Below are 20294 nucleotides of genomic sequence, written 5' to 3'. Positions count from 1 at the left end.
TCAGCTGCACATAGCCACCTCCCCAGCCACCTCCCCAACCAACAATGTGTTATTGGATCAATAAGCATAGATAACTAGCAATAATAATAGTTTTTCAAATAAATACTCTGAAAAACAAATATATCAACACAGTGCTTCCCTACATACTAATCAGAATACATTTAGTTCATGGGATGAAAGCATTGTTGGCAAAACCAGCATTTATTGCCTATTCCCAAATTCCATTGGGAAAGGTAATTAATTTCCCAGTGCAGCATGACTGCAGGAAATAGCGTGATGTTCATAAATGAAATCAAATTCATTTGTTTGTTCATAGCTTCCTCACACGGAAATCTATCATACTGCAACTGCTTGCTGTAAAAAATAAAAGTATACCAGCCATTATCAATGTAGATGGAAGCACGTGTAGAATATGTCACAACAGAGAACATGCAACAGAACAGTCTCAACATTTTCTGACCCCAGTTACTCTTGCGGCCTTTCATTGGCACATGCCAGCCTGCACTGGTAACAACAGCCATCTCCACACTCGAGAAGTGAACCTGCTCATCAGGTTTCTTTGCAGCTGCCCACATTTTAAACGTGCCACCAACTCAGAACTTTGCCAGCAGCCTCTTTGTCAGCCACACCTGCTGTCAGGTTAGAGAAGGGAATTTTTAAAACAAGTGTCCATCTCCATAAAAGAATGTAAAACTACTGACCTATCGGTCTGGCCTGACAAATCCATGCTTCTGTTGTACTCAGCTTTTCAGAAGTTTTCAGAAATAAATATTATGTTTTCAACCACCTGCAAATTTAGCTACCATCCCTTTATTCCTGTTGACAATTCAATGGTTTTTGTTAGCAACCTCTGTCTCCATTTTGTGTTTTTCAACTCCCTCTTATTTTACTTTTTCAAATGACAGGTATTAATGACGTCTGTCATTCACATCTCCTCGAGAAACACCTTTTGTTTCTTCACTCATCTCAGTACCACTCCTTTGGCCTTACATCGCATTGTTGGTCAAGGACAGTATTACAGTTGCAGAAAGGATGTTTAGGGACTCGTCAACTGAGGTAGTATGGGCTGAGGTTAGAAACAGGAAAGGAGAGGTCACCCTGTTGGGAGTTTTCTGTAGGCCTCCGAATAGTTCCAGAGATGTAGAGGAAAGGGTAGCAAAGATGATTCTCGATAGGAGTGAGAGAAAGAGGGTAGTTGTCATGGGGGACTTCAATTGACCGCTTCCCCCACCCACCTTCTTTCCAGCTTTTCCCCTTTCGCTTGGTCAAAACCAGTTACATTTCTAGCATTACCTAGTTGTGAGGTCACAGTGCTGAACATGATTTTTTTTTAAAGATTTTGGGATTCCCTGCAACTGCAGTATACAATTTACAAATCACTTTTTGTTAAGAAAAATCTCCATACCTCGATGCTGAATAATACACAGGTAGAGATTCTGTTTGCTCAGTACGGAGTATGGTTTCTCCACCATCCTTTTGTTTCTTTGCTCCTGACCAAAAGCTCAGCTACAAGTTGACAAAAGCCAAAGGCTTTTGGAGGCCTTTAGTTACCATTGCTCTAGTTTGTGCAGCCTCAATTACAGCATCAATAGGGTGGCAGTGGTTCAGTGATTAGCACTGCTGCCTCACAGCTCCAGGAACCCAGGTTCGATTTCATCCTCAAGCGAATGTCTGTGTGGAATTTGCACATTCTCCCTCTATGGGATCCCTCTGGGTGCCATGGTTCCCTCCCACAGATCAAAGATGTGCAGTTTAGGTGAACTGGCCATAGGAAGTTGCCAATAGAGTCCAGAGATATGCCACTTAAGTGGATTAGCCATTGGGATTACAAGGTTACAGAAATAGCATCGGGAGTGAGGTCTGGGTGGGCTGCTCTTCGGAGGGTGACGTGGACTCGATATGCCAAGTGGCCTGCATTACACAATGTCAGAAGTTTACAATTCAATTCCCATGGTTAGTACTGCAGAACTCTATTCCTCAAGGTACTGGCTTGCAGAGCTATCATGAGCAATTAAGGGTTCAAGGTAGCAGTTCACCACCATCTTCTCACTAGCAACAATGAATGGACAATAAATGCTGGCCTACCCAGTGACATTCACATCCCATGTGAACAATTTGGAAGAATCTGAACTCTCGGTTGTATCATTAACAATAGTGGAAGCCTGGTTCCAATTAGCTGATGTAGACTGCCCCAATAATCAGGCACTGGATTACTGGGTCAGCCAAGAGCATAAATGGGGTTCTTGTCTACTCCTGCACACTGCTCCCCTCTCTAACACAACACTCAGAAGGAGACATAGCCATCCAAGGCGGTGAACAAGAACATGAAATAAATCAATTTTAAACAAAACACAAAGTGTACTTCTGCATTCTTATTACTGCATTAAACTTTCAAGAGCCTATTTTGTGTGTGGAACAGCTCTCAAGCTTTAAAGGATGGATGTCAGATCAGGTATCCACCCTAAAGAACACCTCACCATAATTACATCATACTCTATAGCTACCGCGGAATGTCCTAAGCTACATGAAATATACAGCGAAAGTAGTCAGTGGGGTGCAGAAAGGGTTAAACCCCCATTGAGAAGCTCTGATCCAATAATTAGAAGGTTTTTTAAAGAATGAATTAAGTCTCCAGTTTCTTGCATTTCTTGCATTGTATAATTGTACTTATTGGAGAGTTTGACTTTTGTTTGGCACAAAAACAGTTGGTATTATTAGGAGCAGATAGTATATAGTATCACTTATCCACTTGTGAGCAGGCAGCAGAGAGGCTCTGTTTACACTGTTCTTGGCTCCACATTCTCCAGCTCACTTCAATTTGAAAGAGTAAAAGACATAGTCCATGACTTGTTTAACTCCTGAGAATATATCAACATTTTAAAAGCTGAAATTAAGGGTTCAAATTCTGGTAAGAACATTTAAACTAAAACCAGCGATGACTGTAGCAGTCAGCACAAAGGCATGACAGATAATGCTCCAAATCAGGTACCCAGGGTCTATTAGGCGCATTGGCAGAATTGAAAATAGCTTAGAAAGTGAAATGACACTCTATGACATTCAAGGTTGGAATGCTGAACTTTGTGAGAGAAAAAAAAATGTAATCTCTTAAAATGCCTCAAAGTCACTCCTTTGAGGATTCAACCTCCTGCAAATATGGTGCATCACACTCTCCAGAACAGAGAATGACTCTCTTCCACGAGAGGAAACTCTTAACCCTCTAACAGGGCTGGCCCACAGCCCCATTCTGAAATGGTAACATTCACAAAGCTATAGTAGTGTGGCACAAAGTCTCATGGCAGGGCCAGGCCTCACCAAATAGAAGTGGGCTAATTGCAATAAAATGAACGACTCTATTCATTTGTTTCCACTTACAACTGCATATAATAGATGCTGTAGTGTTACAAAAATACCAAATACATTATGGTTATGCAGCTGCTACACTTCAAGATTATAGATCTGAAATATACTCCTAAAGACTGTAATTTCTACTGTACAATTATCAGAGAAAGGAAGCAACTACTCGATGAGATAACTGTGGCCTCAACAGTAGTTCACAGACAGGAAGAAACCAATGGCGCACCAGCAAGGCAAATGGCTGTTGAGTTCGAAGATGTGATTCAACAACAGCAGAAACTGACAAGATGCCTTCTGAGTTACCTCAGTACACAGCAATAAAATAAACCAGGCATTTTTGAAAACTGCAGCTCTCCTGAAATAAGAAAAATTGGAAGGTTTTACTGGATTCCTCTCAAATACCCCCACCACCCACCAACTCCCTTTAGGAAATACAAGCCTGCATTCACATGGGGTAGATTATGGTGCTTAACTAGAGGCTGACTTACATTCAAGGTCAACAACAATAAAGGCACCAAATTGTAAAAGAGTGTACTTTTACTGCAGCTGTTGTTTCAACAGTGAAAATGTAAGGCAATGCTCCAATTTTAAAAGAACAAGTAAAAGCTGGTTGTAACACTTTACTGCCACATTTAAAGCCTTTACTAGCCTGCAATTTGTTTCAATATCCCTATGGGCTGGCCTATTTAATTTTACCTTTGATAATTATTAATCAATGACTTATTCTGTTCAGGTGGACTATTGAACAAATGACAATAATGTCTGCAGCTTAAGCAAGCCTCTAATGCACTGGATCATTCAAACACAAAAGCAACTAGCACTTCCTCTTAAAGTTTAAAATGAATTTTAACAAAGTCCAAAGCAAAACTTCAAAGCAAAAGTACTCTTGCACCCATGTCTTGTCTTTGTATATAATCACATTCCCGACTGCACTTGAAGTTTTTCAGGCACTCAAAACTCTCCTGACCTTCATCCTAAGCAGGGAGTAAAGCTATTATGATTATACAATGCTACAATCAAATTTTAATATAAATAGTCTGGAAAAGTCACTTTTTTCTTGTTTTAAAACAAAAATGGGATATTCATCAACTTGCACACGGCTACAAAGTCCCACTCAACCTTTAGGGAGACAATGCTAGACTACTAATCCAGACATTCAGCTAAAGTGCTGGAGACCCGGGTTCAAGTCCCACCCTGGTAGATGGTTGAATTTGATTTTTCAATAAAGAATCTGGAATTAAGGGTGTAACTTCTATTGACTGTCACAAAAACCCACCTGGTCCACTACTGTCCTTTAGGGAAGGAAACTGCCATCCTTACCTGGTCTGTCCTACATGTGACACCAGACCCACAGTGATGTTTGGTTGCCTCAACTGCCCTCTGGGCAATTAGGAATGGGCAATAAATGCTGGCCTAGCCAGACATGCCCACATCCAAAAAAAAAACCTTATTGGTTGATCACACTGTCAACTAAAACAGCTTTTTAAGACAAAAGTTAGACAAATTGGTGCCAGAAGTCATCACCTACCAACACATCACTTTTCATGAATCTCTTTCAAGCTTACTGTATTTCCTTTCCAAATAAACTTAAAAATGTAATAGAGATAATTAATCAGAGCACCGACAGCTTCTATTCTTTCCCCCAATCACTAGTTTTCTGCCAGCTGCGCTGTAATGTATCAACTCTTCCTGTTCCTATGGTTCCAGGTACACAGGGAGCACTGAGCCAAGTTGCGTGCTCCAGCAGTTGGGGATATGCTCTTTAACAGCTGCAGGACATGGCTGCATCCCAGTTTCAATACCACCCCACCCCACTAATTCTTCACTGGTTCTCCCCTCCTTAACTCACTGGGGGCAGTGTGGCCAAACTCTCATTACCATCCCCAATTACAAACAACTAACCAGGTTAGGAATTGAACTGGAGATGTTCGTAGACAGAAACAGAAATTGCTGGAAAAATTCTGCAGGTGCAGCAGCATCTGTGGAGAGAGAGTCCAAGTTCATGTTTCAGGTCCAGCGACCCTTCGCCAGATCTTAGGGTGCCTCACTCAGTTTGGTAAAACAATTGTTAATGACATGTTAAATTTTCCTGAAAATTAAATCCTCCCGATGAGTAAATTGTTTCCTTCATGCATTCTTTCAGTAAAAAGACGATGTAGGCACTGAGCTTTTGCAGACAATCCCTTTAAACTGGATACCCATTAACACCTCTAATCCTATAATAAAACGCTGACATTGATTTGAATGGCAGACAACTCTCAAAAGGTCAATATGCTGTTAAAAGAAAGGCCCGAGGGGCTCATAAACAAAGACCATCCCTCATGATATTGAAATAAAACATCTCAAGTAGGGCTCATATTGCAGCCTACTTACTGAGAACAAATGGTCACCGCCACTGCCCACCATAAGGAGAAAAACAGTTGGTTGGGCCTATCACGCTGTGACTGAGGCTGCCTGGAAACAACATGCTGGGGTGCTGGAGAATGAGATTCCTTAGTGCAACTCACCTCGACATCACTTGCTGCAAAGCAAGTCCAGGTAGAACAACTACCTCATTTGTCCAGACCTCTAACCCAATACAGCCCCTCAAACATAGACGAGATTAAACCTGGAGACTGAATTTGACGGACAGGAGGGCTAAAAAGAAATCTGGCGAAATTCCCTCTTTGTCTTTGATGTATCATCTAAAAACAGTGCAAGACCAAACTTTACAGTTTGCTAAACAGATGGAAGCGCCCAACAATCAAGGTGGTCACACAAATTTGTCATTCATCGAGTGTTTCTTTCAAAAGTTTACTTGTCCTGGCACATTGCCAGGAGATTACACCCTCCCTGGTCTCTGTTTGAATCTGTCCAATCAAGGTTCTCCCTACCACAGTACCAAAACAGTTCTTACCAGAAGTCACAAACTATATCCCATGTGGTTATGCCAAGGGTCAACATACTCTATAGTCCATTTTAGCCTGCCTGCAGCTTTTGACCCACCTGTCGCCTACAATGTTACTCTGTTGTTAGCTGGATGGGATGGCTCTTGCCTGATTCAACTCTCGTCAGAGTATCATTAGTAATAGCTTCTCCTTCATTATCTTTGCTGTGACCACCCTCCCCTCCATACAGGCATCTAATATTCAGCTTCTTCCTATTTTTCATCTACATCTGAAATGATATCATTTGAAAGCAGAGGGTGGTTGTTTTGCTGTGCACTCTGCTAGACCTTGACACCTGTCACAACTCTCTCACACTACAGTTATATTATCAGACTGCTTATCTGACATCCAACAACTACTGAATAGACATTTTCTCCAATCAAATATTGGGAAGACTGAAGCCATTGTTTTTGGCGTCAGCTCAAAGATGCTGCCCTCTAGCAACCAACGTCTTCCTTCTCCCAGGCAACAGTCTGAGATTGAACATGCTCATTTGCAATTTAGGGGTCCTTTCTCACCCAAAGGTGAGCTTCTGACCACACAATCACTCAGACCACCCATTACCACCTTTGTAACTGTGCTCCTACTTCAGCTTGTCTAATGCCAAAATTTTCATTAAACCTACAGACTTGACTGTCCTAACATACCACTGCCTGGTCTCCCATATTCTACCTTTCACAAGCGAGATCATCCAAACTCTTCCAGTGGCCTGATTCACACCAGGTTCCTTAACATTTATCATTCTTATGTTCATTGACCGACACCAGTTCCCAGTGAACCAAAATTGGAACCCAGAACAGAGGAGGAGTAGGCCATTCAACGAGATCATGGCTCATGTTCTCTCAATGTTTTATCACCCACAATTCTCATTCCCATTTTTAAATGCATTGGATTCTAATTTTATTGTAAAATACTCTTTTGGAGCATGATGAGAGGATGGTTATTGGTAAAAGGTGCTATTATTAACACAAGTTCTAGTTGTTGGATGGTGTCAGTCTTAAATTCCAATTAAGTCTCTGAAAAGAGGAATCTAATTTCATAACAGCAACAAGCAATCAATTGCTTATCCATCCAACCTGCAGAAACCAGTAATGGTTCAAGCCCCAGCTATCTCAAAGGAGACCTCTGCAAAACAAACACAGTTGTGAATGTAATCAACATAAAGTGAGATTTACAGGCTAATATTCTGTAACAAAAAAGGAGAAGGGGTCATGGGAGAAGAGACAGAGTTGGCAAACTCATACTTCAGGCCCGGTTATAGAATAGCAAAGTGTACTCGAGAATGCCAAAGCAGGCAAGAGTATTTCTTTTAAAAAAGGGAGTTGAAATTTCTGAACAATGATTGGCATGACGAACCCACCCACCATTCTGGACTTGTCTCTGTAGTGACAGGACAGATCTTGCTTCCAGTCAAAAACAACTCCCTTCACAGCACTGAGCACTGCTCTCAATAAGACCACAAAACTTCAAAGCTCACAGCTTCATGCAGAAGTTAATGCCTCACAAACAGGCACATCCACCAGCACAGTGACTCTGATGACAAATGAGCATGTGGGTTAAACACCATTAATAACTACAGGCTGCACAGCTCCCACAAGCTAAATAAGCATTTCAATTAAAAACACACTGCTAAATAAGCTTTAAATCAGTTGTGATGGCAAAAGTCTGCCACCAGTCAGAATACAGTATTTACAGTAGCGAATATTGTAAAAAGTTTAACCCACACCAACACTTCTGAGCAGACTTCACAGTTAGAATCTTGCTTTTATTACATTTAAAAGGCCCTCATTTGAATGTTTAATCAGCAGATTAAAATCTCACACCCTCTGCCGTGTTAGATTGCCACAGGACAGCGCACCAATTGTAGAGAAACAAGGAAACATTCAGCATTCATTACAGGGGGTGAAAGAAAGGAACAACTTCTACAGTAAAGCCAATATTAGCCATCGTAGCATTTAAAGGCCAAACTTCCACACACCAAACACCTTCCTGTCCCCAAATCATAATGTCAGAATGTATCCAATTAAGTTATATTTGCCCCAAAGTGAGGCCACATTTTTTCTTAACTGCAAAGGGGATAAACTACTGCTCGACTGAAAGTGGTTGATCCATGCTAAAACACAGCCCTATTTCTCATCCACTAACAGTGATCTACAAAAAAAAAGGCAGGTACCTGGTCTGCTCTTGAACCCTGTTCAACCAGCTTTGCATTAATGTATAGGCCAATCCAATACCTTGTGGGCTGACAGAGTTTAGTGCCCAGCAATATTAATGTCAGTCAATAATAACATCAGTTCTGGCACCTGGTCTTTGCTACCTTTAACTTCCTTCCTTCTGAGCTTGAACCCAGAGTGATGAATGTGATCTTGCCCTGCTTGTAAAGTGTAAATAAAGCTATACATGGAAGAAAAAAAGCTAGTGACTTTTTCCATTGGTGTTCTCCAGTTTATGCAGTGAGCTCCTTGGTTTAACTCCTGCTCAATGTAAAAATCATCAAGTAAAACACAACTCTGTACACTTTCAATTTTCATTGCTCCAGAATTGGTGCCTGTATGTGCAACAGCCTGAGCCCGAACTCAGGAATTCCTTCCCTAAACCATTAGCCCTCTATCAATTTCTTTCCCTTTAAGACACACCTTAAAACCCACCTTTTTAACAACCTTTAGGTTACTATCTCTAATATTACAAATAGCTCAGTGTCACATTTTGTTTGATAACACTCCTGTAAGTGTTTTAGGCTGGTTTGTGTGAAAACATGCCACACAAATTGTTAGTTGATTTGAAAGCTTGAATGTAAATACATATGATGGTGGGTAAATTGCTATGATTTTTTTAATTGCTGGTAAAATCTATAAACACCAATTAAAAGGAATGTCACACTTGAATGAGCTAAGGAAGCACAGGGGCCAGCTGACTGGAGGCAAACCTCCTGCAAGAACAAGCTTGTCCTTCAGTGACTTTTAGATTGATAGAAACTAAACTAAACCAAAACCATGCGTCAACAGCAACACTAATGCAGATCCTCTCGATGTTTTGGCTCATTTCCAAATCTGATGCTTTTAGTATTTTGCTTTCACTGGCACAGTGTCGCTTTACAGACTGAACCACACACTAACACCTGCCCAAATGTTTTTACTCAGACTTTCGCAATATTATTTTAAAAACGTATCCTTATAGACTAGACAAAGTGTGTCATGCACGCTTAACTTTCCACATTGAGTTATCAATGGTGTTTAATTAGGAGTTTCACTTGAGTGCATATAAAAAACTAATGTTTCAGTCTAAATAGATGCATTACTAAGATTGGCCCCAATACTATCCCTCACTCGGCATTTTGAAATAGAACATAAATGGTAAACCTACTGAACACCATTGAATGTACACCAATTAAAACAGATTGCCCAACCAAGGCACTACAGTTCTCAGTAGAATTCCTATCTGGACTTGTTCATGGAATATTACAACTATTGCTGACAGAAATGGTTAGAATAGACATTACATCACAAAGCCAATTTTACAGTGTTTTCACACTTCATGGATGATTATTTATGAAACAGGTTACATTTCTGAGGTTAGATTTGCAGCATGCAAAACATTGGATACCCTCAGATCAGCAATAACCACAAAAACGATTCAACATACAACAAAATCGTCACCAAGGTGTATAAGTCCTGCTCTGATTTGCTTTTCCAAAATGCAGAACCTTGCATTTATCTAAATTAAACTCTATCTGCCACGCCTCAGCCCACTTGCCCATCTGATCAAGATCCCGTTGTACTCCGAAGTACCCACCTTCGCTGTTCACTACACCTCCAATGTTGGTGTCATCTGCAAACTTACGAACTATACCTCCTATGTTCACATCCAAGTCATTTATGTAAATGACGAAAAGTAGTAGACCCAGCACTGATCCTTGTGACACTTCACTGGTCACAGGCCTCCAGTCTGAAAAGCAACCCTCCACCACATCCTTTGTCTTCTACCTTCAAGCCAGTTCTGTATCCAAATGGCTAGTTCTCCCTGTATTCCATGAGTTCTAACCTTGCTAAGCAGTCTCTCATGAGGAACCTTGTCGAATGCCTTACTGAAGTCCACACAGATCACGTTTACCACTCTGCTCTCATCAAGCCTCTTTGTTACTTCTTCAAGGTTACCTCAGAGTACCATGGGATCTTGATCAGATGGACCAATAAGCTGAGAATTGACAGATGGAGTTTAATTTAGATAAATGAGGTGTTGCATTTTGGAAAGCAAATCAGAGCAGGACTTATACACTTAATGGTATGGTCCTGGGGAACTTCCTGTTGCTGAACAAACAGACCTTGGAGTGCAAGTTCATAGTTCCTTGAAAATAGAGTCGGAGGTAGATAGGATAGTGAAGGTGGCATTTGGTATGCTTTCCTTTATTAGTTAAGAGTATTGAGTACAGGAGTTGGGAGGTCATGTTGCGGCTGTACAGGACATTGGTTCGGCCACTGTTGGAATATTGCATGCAATTCTGGTCTCCTTCCAATTGGAAGGATGTTGTGAAACTTGAAAGGCTTCAGAAAAGATTTACAAAGATGTTGCCAGGATTGGAGGATTTGAGCTACAGGGAGAGGCTGGTTGGCTGCAGCTGTTTTCTGTGGAGCATCGGAGACTGAGGGGTAATCTTATAGAAGTTTATAAAATCACGAGGGGCATGGATAGGGGTGGGGGAGTCCAGAACTAGAGGGCATAGGTTTAGGGTGAGAGGGGAAAAATATAAAAGGGACCGAAGGGGCAACGTTTTTCACAGAGAGGGTGGTATTTTTTGAAATGAGTTGCCAGAGGAAGTGGTGGAGGCTGGTGCAATTACAGCACTTAAAAGGCATCTGGAGAAGTATATGAATAGGAAGGGTTTAGAGGGATATGAGCCAAGTGCTAGCAAATGGGAAGAGATTAGGATCTCTGTTCAGCTTGAATGAGTTGGACCGAAGGATCCGCTTCCATGCTATACATCACTATGACCCCTCTCTATTAAGCCTGAATTTCTCAATACATTCTGGGCATTATCTCCCTGTCTCTATTAACACTTACACAGCACCTTCTTCCTCACAACTCAGACTGCACCAGACTCGTGAAGGTAGATGGTTGGCTTATAAAACTTCTTCTATCTGCAGTAACCATCAAGTTGGAGTATACATTTGGTCGCACTTAACTCCTGATAATGACTAGGCAAGCTCATCACTATGACTCAATAAACGAGTAACTTCATATATACATTTACATGCAAGAATCTTGAACTGGTACCTAATAATTATGCTCCTCACTGCATTCAGCACCGAAACAGAAATATTGTCATGAGGCGTACATAATGAATTGGTATCAATGCATTTCAGGAAAAAGCTCATTGAACCCAATGTTTCAGCAAAAAATGATCCATGATCATCCTAGCTATCATTTCAAATTGCTCTCACCAGCATTCACAGCCTGCAACTACTGGAAATGTACTCTAATGTTACACAGCTCAAAATACTCTCTCCAGATACTAATCAAGTTTTGCAAGGACCAGATCTATAATTATCTTGCTGGGTGTTTATCACAACAAGCAGACACCAAAGTTTCACACATAGCAGCTAAATTTTACTGAAATGCTAATGATCCAATTAGTCATGGCATTGGGAGAATTTGTCTCACTAAAGAGAAGCTACTTTTGTACAGAGCCAATATCCCAGATACTGATACCAGCTCCCGAAGCCAAGGACTTGCACTACCAGCTGCAGCCTTGCTGGGATTTGCCAAAAAGATTTACTTTAAACGATGGGCCTTCCAAGCTGTTTGCCTTTCTAAAATAAAGCAATATTACTAGTGGATGCAGGCAGGTATTTGAGCATGCCTGGGTCTCAGCTCAACATAAAATCAAACGCATAAAAACTTTTGAGATGCCCCTGTGAGAACTCAGCGTTTAACACAAATTGAGCGTACCCAGTATATTGCTGAATATGTAACAATTTGGCCTTTGATTGCAAGCATGCTCTCACCACAATATGCTGAAGGCACAAGGGCTACATTTTGATAGAAATCCTCAGGCTTACTGAACAAAATGATTTGCCATTTGCCCAACAGTCCAAAGGGAGATCCATCAGATCAAAGACTTAAAGTCACATTTGGTGTTGCCTTCAGAAGTCACAGCTAATGATCAAAAATAAAGTCATATACCCATATGCAATTTATAAACCTTTCCTCCAGCCCAGCAAGGCTTCAATTAAAAAACAACCAATAAACCATCTGCAAGTGTCCGATTGACTTCTTGTCAGTACTGCAAATGTCACCCCATTTTAGCTGGCTATGTACCAGCAAGACCATCAATTAAGTCTGTGCACTTACAAAGAGGGTCAGAATATGTTTCTTTTTAAATTGAATTTGAACTGATTGCTGACGTACTGTAAATCATTGGGAGGTGATGGGTAATCAGCCTCAAACCATCATTAATAGCAGGTCAATATTTTTTCCACATACCATCGACTACTCTGGTCAAAAAAAATGTATAAATTTAAATTGGTTAGTTGCAGATATAAGCGGGTGCGCATATCGACTATGGAAAGCTTTTAATCCTTGGAGAGTATAGACAAACAGCTGCTTGTAGCTGCAGGCACCTTCTGTGAAAGCAGTGGCTTGTAACTTGACATTTACAGGTCAAAGCTCGAACTGAGATATCCAGACTAGAAAGTATTTATTTTAACCCATTAGCTCATAATAAATAAATATAAATGCATCACCATTTATAAGCTGCCACTGGCTCCAAAACTAAAACTTATTTCATGCTTCACTTTATCCAAGCTATTTATTAATTACTGCCTTAGGAGCCAGACCAGCAGCAGTTGCACAGATTCCAGTATAACAGAACATTAGACAAAGAGAAGAATGGCTGATTCCAGTCAAATTGCACTGAAGCCGCTTGCTTCAATTTCCTTCACTTCCTTGACTGAATACTGGCTCCACTCCCATTCCATGTTGCTTTTGTCTGATAGTGAGAGATGGGACGTGAATGGAGTACAACATTTGTCACCACCACTCCTTCCCCCTCCCTGCCTCCATGCTATCCCTTCTATAAATGCAATGAACGAATGAATGATGTCCTTCATAATCCAGCTAGTCCTCTTAAACTGCGGCACTCACTCTTTCCCGTGGAATGACTGTTCAGATATTTTGACATGCCCAAGCTACCAGTGTGTCGCAACTTTGCAAAGACTGTTAGCAATTCACTTGAAAGCCTCACTACATACAGAAAGCAAGTCCTCCAAACAAAATCCTCATTAGTCCAGAGATTCCACTTTTTTTAGGGAAAAAAACTATTGAATAGACATTTATTTTTCATATAAACTGCATGAATCTAAAGGGCACTTCTATGCCAAACAATATTTTGAACAGAAAGACATTATTCGTAATAGAGAATCAGACCATTAAAACTGACGGTTCAGAGCAGAAAGTCATAAAATGGTTAATTGTGATTCTCTGTCCACGGACACTGACAGATCTGCTGAGTTTCTCCTATGCTTTCTGCTTTTCCTTTATTTCAGATCTCTAGCATCTTCAAGAAGTTGTACTCAGTTTAGATCTACATCTCTGAAGATGGGGCAGTTAAAAAAAAATTACATTTATTTCGCACTTTTTATGACCATAGGACATCTCAAAGTGCTCTACAGACAAAAAAGTACTTTATGAAGTGCTGCCACTGTTATAATATAGGGAAATTGAGCCAAACAAAATTGGAAATGAGTGCACTTCTGCATAATGAATGGTGTTTGAAACTGTATGAATGAAGGACTTTGAAACCTGCCATTTTTATGAATACAATGTAATTTCCATTACATTCATGAAGAAGAAAAACATCTTCTGGTTTCAGAGCAACCGAAGTGAAACCTTCTCTTTCCCTTCCCATTCACAAGTTGATGCAATTTGACGGAAATGGCGGCTGGATTTTGACAGCTATTTAGACAGGCACAGTGAGGGGGACAGGCAAGAGTTAATGTTTGAGATCCTTTAAGCTGTATTTTAAAAACTGTCGATAACTATTCAACGGCATGCTGGAGGAAGCAAAAGAAAGTCATTGTTCAGAGGATTAATTTGTTCCAAGCACTTCACTTCTCTGCCTGACGAGATTGACGGCCCATTTCTGTTGCTTTTATGTACAGAACATAATTTACATCAAAGCCAGCTACTTGAGGAGACAGCTCTGCGTTTGCTGTTCATACATTTCTGATAAAAAAAACTAAGGGCAAGGATTATCAACAGGAAACTTCATCCACTAAATCTGGGGGAAAAAATGTAGCAGTACGTTTTTCTAAAGAAAAGTAATTGCCAATTTAACTTTCTCCCTCATTTTTTCATAAGTAAATTAACAACAGAAAAGATACATCAGAATCAAATCATAAGAATACTGGATTTTAATGATCAAGATTTTAAGCCAGAAAACATACCAGTAGACCATGGAACTAGCAGAAATCTGTGCTGCCAAAGCTAACAACTGATTTTCCTATCAGGCACTAAGTAATGCCATTCACAAATATACAGGCAGAGAGCCAGGGACAGAGTCAGGAGGGAGATGAGACATAGGGAGAGACACCCAGGGGGGTGGCAGCCTGGGGAAGAGACGCAAGCAATTGGACAGCCTTGATGCACAAAGCTGTGCACTGTACATAATTGATGAAAGCCAGTCGCGGTTATAAATGGGCACACACACGCAAACAGAACGTGTGTAGGGCTTTTTTTCAGGAACCTGGACCAGGCGACAGTCTCTGATGTGAAGATGATATGACGGGGGTTCACGGGGAGATGTGTCAATGGACTCAGGCGCCAGTAGCGAATCTGGTTGGAGTTTAGCCCCAGGGCGAATCATTAACAATTTTGACAGCGTTCAGAACAGTTAAATAGGAAATGGGCAGTATAGTGGCAGGTTTTCTTTTATAAAAAGAAAGAGACTGTAATCTCCTTCCATTATTTTCCAGTGATTGACATTTATGCTAAGACCGGCCCGAGTTGGACAATAAGGGACACAGTTCTTGTTGCTAATAATGTACAGTCAGATTCATTAGAGAACAAAACCCAGTTGAAACCTAAGATTTTTTTTAAAATCTGGACTCCAAATAAAATTAAGGTTGCACAAGTTTGTGGTGCGTTTCCCTTTGAAGATGAATGGCTTATTTGGGCCAAGTTTCCGTGCAAACTGCAGACTGCCATTTATCGTTTTCCACAGTTCCAGGTCCAAGCGAAGGGACAGGTCCTGGAGGCGTTGCAGGATGTACTGTTTGCAGGAAGGTGGTGAACAGTACAGTGCAGTGTTCCTGCAGACAGAGCCGGAGAGACTGGGATATTCCCTCTTCATATTACCAGCACCGGGCCCCACTCACACTCTTAAAAGGGAAAGCACAACCGTCTCCAACCTCAAATATTATTGTTGTTTCTTTTTTAAAAATGGCAGAACTCTGGTGAAGGACAAATCAAAACCGTCAATGATACAGAAACAAAATCTGTGTAAATTCAACCCCCGCTGCTATTGGTGGACCCCACTTTTACAGAGCTGAAAATGTGTTGCTGGAAAAGCGCAGCAGGTCAGGCAGCATCCCTTCTTCGGGCTCATGCCCGAAACGTCGATTCTCCTGCTCCTTGGATGCTGCCTGACCTGCTGCGCTTTTCCAGCAACACATTTTCAGCTCTGATCTCCAGCATCTGCAGTCCTCACTTTCCTACTTTTACAGATTCCACTTTAGAATCAAGTTGAGTGGCGTGGAAAGACCGGTGGGCACCGAATGGTCTATTTGAGCGCTGCGTTTCTATGCAATGAATCGCTGACAGATCCAGTGTTTCTCTCAGCGAGCATCGGTGGGATTGTAAACGGACAGAGCACTTTGAAAATCCAACTCTGGATTTAACCAGACCTCCAGACGAAGTCGTCAGGACTTGACTTTCTGTCCGGTAACTAGTGCCTGTATTCTGGAATAACTAACAAAGACCTATCATCTCCCTTTTAAGTATTTACCTTTATTTAATTAACTGTGTTTTATGTACACCTATCTTCATATAGATTATACAGTATATATCCTGATCGCTGCGTACACACATCTTTCTCTCTATAGGGATATAAAAGGTGTACGTTTCTATATAACTTTGTTTTATATACACACACCCTCCTCTCTATAAATATAAATTATATACCTGAATTGAATTAGCTTTATTGTCACCTGAGGTATTAGAAACACAGGGAACTGAAGCTATGACAAACAGATTAAGATGAGGATTGTGAATGCTTATTGCTGACTGCCCGGTTTTCGGGAGTTTCCCCCGAGTTTTTGTTTTTACCTGAGAAACTCCTGGAGGCAGGTGTCACAGAAGCGATGACCACAGGTCGAGACTTGCACGGGTTCCCGCATCGGCTTGTTGCATAGGGGACACTGAAAGCGCCGCTTGGGCTTCTCCAGAAACTTGTAGTCGTAGCCCGGCATGATGGCTTAAAAGAGACGAGGCGATGTGGAAAAAGTGCACCGACGGCTAGTTAGCATTCACTGAAAACAAAACCAAATCCCTAAACAATGTCTCTGAGCCAAGCTGAGGTTACTGCATCCGGCCGGGAGGCTACAGCTGAGCTCCAGTGACGAAGAGTCTAACTGGCAACTCCAGAGCTCTGTCCCTCGGTCTGGCTGCCTCTGAATGAAGGAAGCTCGCTGCTGTGTTGATGTTTGGAGGTGATTTTCCTGGGGAAGGTTCACGTGTTAAGAGAGGGGAGGAGATTCACCAACACCACTGCTGCCCTGGGTCCTAGTGACAGTTCAGACCACAATGTACATCAAGTCTTCCACAAACCTTCCGGCCGAATTAATTCATTATTTTTTAAATTAATTATTATAAATTAATTAGAACCACCTCAAATCTTATATATTCAAAACGGGGTGGGTTGCAATATTTCTCCATATAAAAAGAGACTGGAATTATATAATCAAGATTTTAACGTGAGGAAGTATGAGGGATATACATCATTTCTTCATCAGAAACACGTCCCTCCCCAAGTTTCTCATCCTCAGTTGCTCTTCACGCACTCACAATAGTCAGAGCTGTATACATGATAGATCCACTGTTGAGGAAGTGGTGTAAGGATTAGAACTATATATCTGTACACTCGTCCCTCACTTGTCTAGTCAGCAAGAGGACAGCCGGGGGCTTTGTTCCGGAGTTAAATGCGCACAAAAACAGTCACTTTCTTGTCCAGGAATATCCTGCCACATTGAGCAAGCGAGAGAGAAAACGGCAGCTGTGATCCGAACTTTCACCCTGCTCAGCTAGGAACAGACAGTGACTAACGAAGGTTAAAAGATTCTTTCTAATAAGTCATTCCTTTGTGAACAGTGCTGAGTGCCAACTCGTTAACCCAAATCTCCTTATATTGTTTTAAAGAAACAGAACTACTGTACATTAACCGGATATATCTAGTCAGTCCCTTCTGCTGGTAAACAGGAGAGAGACTCCAGATCCAGTGTGCTGACCACGGTGAATCTCGGACCGCTGTACGTGTGTGTTTTTGTTCAAAATTCTTTCTTATCCTCTGAGGGAGCGATGTGATTTGCTAATTTGTATTACTCCAACTCAGCTCTTTAAGGTATCGGAAAGAGTAAAGCTCTACAGCATAAATATTGCCATCCAACTGGGAGCCAACTCTCTATTTGAGGGTAGTGAAGGGAGGGGGTATTTTTTATTACAGCCGAATCAGTGAAAACAGTTCAAACTAGAACCTCGGCATGTAGTCTATCGAGGTAAAAATTTCGCTGCTCCTTGGATGCTGCCTGAACTGCTGTGCTCTTCCAGCACCACTAATCCAGAATGTAGTGTACTGAAAGGGAAAACCCAAGCGTTTCACGTTTTCAAACAGGCTCACTTTAAATACGAAAATGCCGAGTACAATTAAACAATGCTGAAACTTCTTATGTAAATCTGGAGCACTGCGTGATAGGGTGGGACTGTCCAACAACCATTCACTGCACAGGGCGTGGCTGGAAATTGGGTTTCATCAGATAATAATCAGGAATGTTATCACCAGATTGTGGCTGTTGCTACAGTTACCCCAATCATATTTTGAAAATTATACCATCTAGACAACGGTTTACGTAGCAGCTTTATTAGTAAGGTACAAACAATTCCACAGATGCTGCCTGACCCGCTGAGCATTTCCTGCTTTTAAATAAAAACAGATCTCCTGCATTTTCCTCGTGTGTTACTCGTATGCGGTTTTCTTTCTGTTACTGATGTGGAGTCACCAGGGGACCAAGTACTGCGTTGCTCATTACTTCATCGTGATGTTTCTTCGTTTGTCTGTCCAACATGTTCAAAACAGCTCGTGTTTGCTTCCATGAGCAATGGCCTGGACTTGTAAATTCCTGAGGTCGGTTCATGGGCAATTGGAGCTGCTTGTATAAATTCCAGCATTATACTCTAAAGTATGATCTAAAGCATAATAGATTCATCTCCTAAATTACAGGCTTAAGTTACAGGCTGTGCATTGGCTTTGATGAATCACACAACAGAACAATACACGACGAGGCCATTTGGCCCGTCAGGTCTGTGTTGACTTTTTTGAAAAAGAAAACCAAGTCACCCCATTCCTCTACTCTTTCCCTTAATCACACAAAAGTTTCTTCTTCAAGAATCAATGAATAAAATCTGTGTGTTTAGGTGAGAAATGATAGGAAGAAGGTGAAGGATCACATCTGCAGTCATGGACTTGATGCAGTCTTCACTTTGTCACTTGATGTTGAGTCAAGTTTTGGCCTTATGATGTTTGAGTCTCTTCCTCTAAATGGAATATTTAGGGCAATACTGAGGGAGTGCCAAGTTGTTCAGTATCTCCTTTTGAAAACTGTAAAGCAGAGAAAGCGTTGTCTAATGATTCAGGTAGGTACACCCATCAGTTCTTCATTTGTCCCATTTCACCCTGTTTGCCTCGTATCTTTTTTCCTACTGAAAAGAGAAATAAGAGCTACCAGAGTATTTTAGTTTGCAGGCAGCAGGACAAATACCAAGTCTCAAATAATCACCATAATAAGAAAAAAAAGGACAGTGCTGATTGGTTGACAAGTAGATTCCAGTTGGCTGAAATATTACCATGAAGAAAGCACCAGGGTACCAAAGGCTCTATGAATAAAATGCTACTGAAGGTACATTTTGCCCAACACACAAATGAGCACAAAGTGTATGAATGTCAGTGTGGATGCCACACCACATATATATGCTGTATGTCTCAACAACTAACTGTTCATATTAATAGCATGTTCATGCTGGTGTTGTAAATTAGCACAGCACAGATCATAGTCAAACAGTGTGGTGCTGGACAAGCACTGCCAATCAGGCAGCATCCGAGGAGTAGGAGAATCGATGTTTCAAGCATAAGCTCTTCATCAGGGTGCGCAGCATTCCGACTGTAGATGTGATTTCATGACTGGAAAATACTTGCTGAACAATCCTGAATACTACCTAAAACTAAACCAGTCAAACACAAAATCTGGCTGGTTTACACTTGCTAGAAGTAACATATCTTATATATATGTGAGCTCTGCCAACAAAAGGAATATTTTCAAGCTCTACCTTTTCTGAGTTATCCAGAAGCCTTTCATTTTATGTTGCTTTCTCCAAGGTAATACCTCAGATAATTAGAGTACAGTAATAAGTGCATCATCTCTCCAATATTATAATATGATGTGATTATGTGAAATTTGACACTCTTGCACCTTTCCTGATGGGGGCAAGACAAAAAGCTTTAGAAACAAGAATACAGAACTGGCTCAAAAGTAGAAGACAGAGGGTGGTGGTGGAGGGTTGTTTTTCAGACTGGAGGCCTGTGACCAGTGGAGTGCCACAAGGATCGGTGCTGGGCCCTCTACTTTTTGACATTTACATAAATGATTTGGATGCGAGCATAAGAGGTACAGTTAGTAAGTTTGCAGATGACACCAAAATTGGAGATGTAGTGGACAGCGAAGAAGGTTACCTCAGATTACAACAGGATCT

General features: G+C 41.2%; 2 protein-coding genes across 4 annotated transcripts in view; both read right to left on the bottom strand.

Annotated features, from left to right (window-relative positions):
* LOC122563987 (TNF receptor-associated factor 4-like) overlaps nucleotides 1-17117 on the bottom strand; it is a 95567-nt gene extending 78450 nt beyond the window's left edge. Inside the window, exon 1 of the mRNA XM_043718395.1 lies at nucleotides 16602-17117. Within this exon, the coding sequence (XP_043574330.1) occupies nucleotides 16602-16744 (143 nt within the window). The 5' untranslated portion in view covers nucleotides 16745-17117. The remainder of the gene's footprint in view (nucleotides 1-16601) is intronic.
* A 1270-nt stretch (nucleotides 17118-18387) lies between these two features.
* nek8 (NIMA-related kinase 8) overlaps nucleotides 18388-20294 on the bottom strand; it is a 119776-nt gene continuing 117869 nt past the window's right edge. For 2 of the 3 annotated variants that reach the window (XR_006315785.1, XR_006315788.1), the window contains one exon: nucleotides 18388-19247. The gene's annotated coding sequence lies outside the window, so the exon portion shown is untranslated. The remainder of the gene's footprint in view (nucleotides 19248-20294) is intronic. The other variant, XR_006315786.1, reaches the window with a different exon arrangement.

Source organism: Chiloscyllium plagiosum, chromosome 28 (genome assembly GCF_004010195.1).
Source record: "Chiloscyllium plagiosum isolate BGI_BamShark_2017 chromosome 28, ASM401019v2, whole genome shotgun sequence".
Lineage (NCBI taxonomy): Eukaryota > Metazoa > Chordata > Chondrichthyes > Orectolobiformes > Hemiscylliidae > Chiloscyllium > Chiloscyllium plagiosum.
The sequence above is the reverse complement of the archived record's forward strand: the minus strand, read 5'-3'. Positions and strand labels throughout refer to the sequence as shown.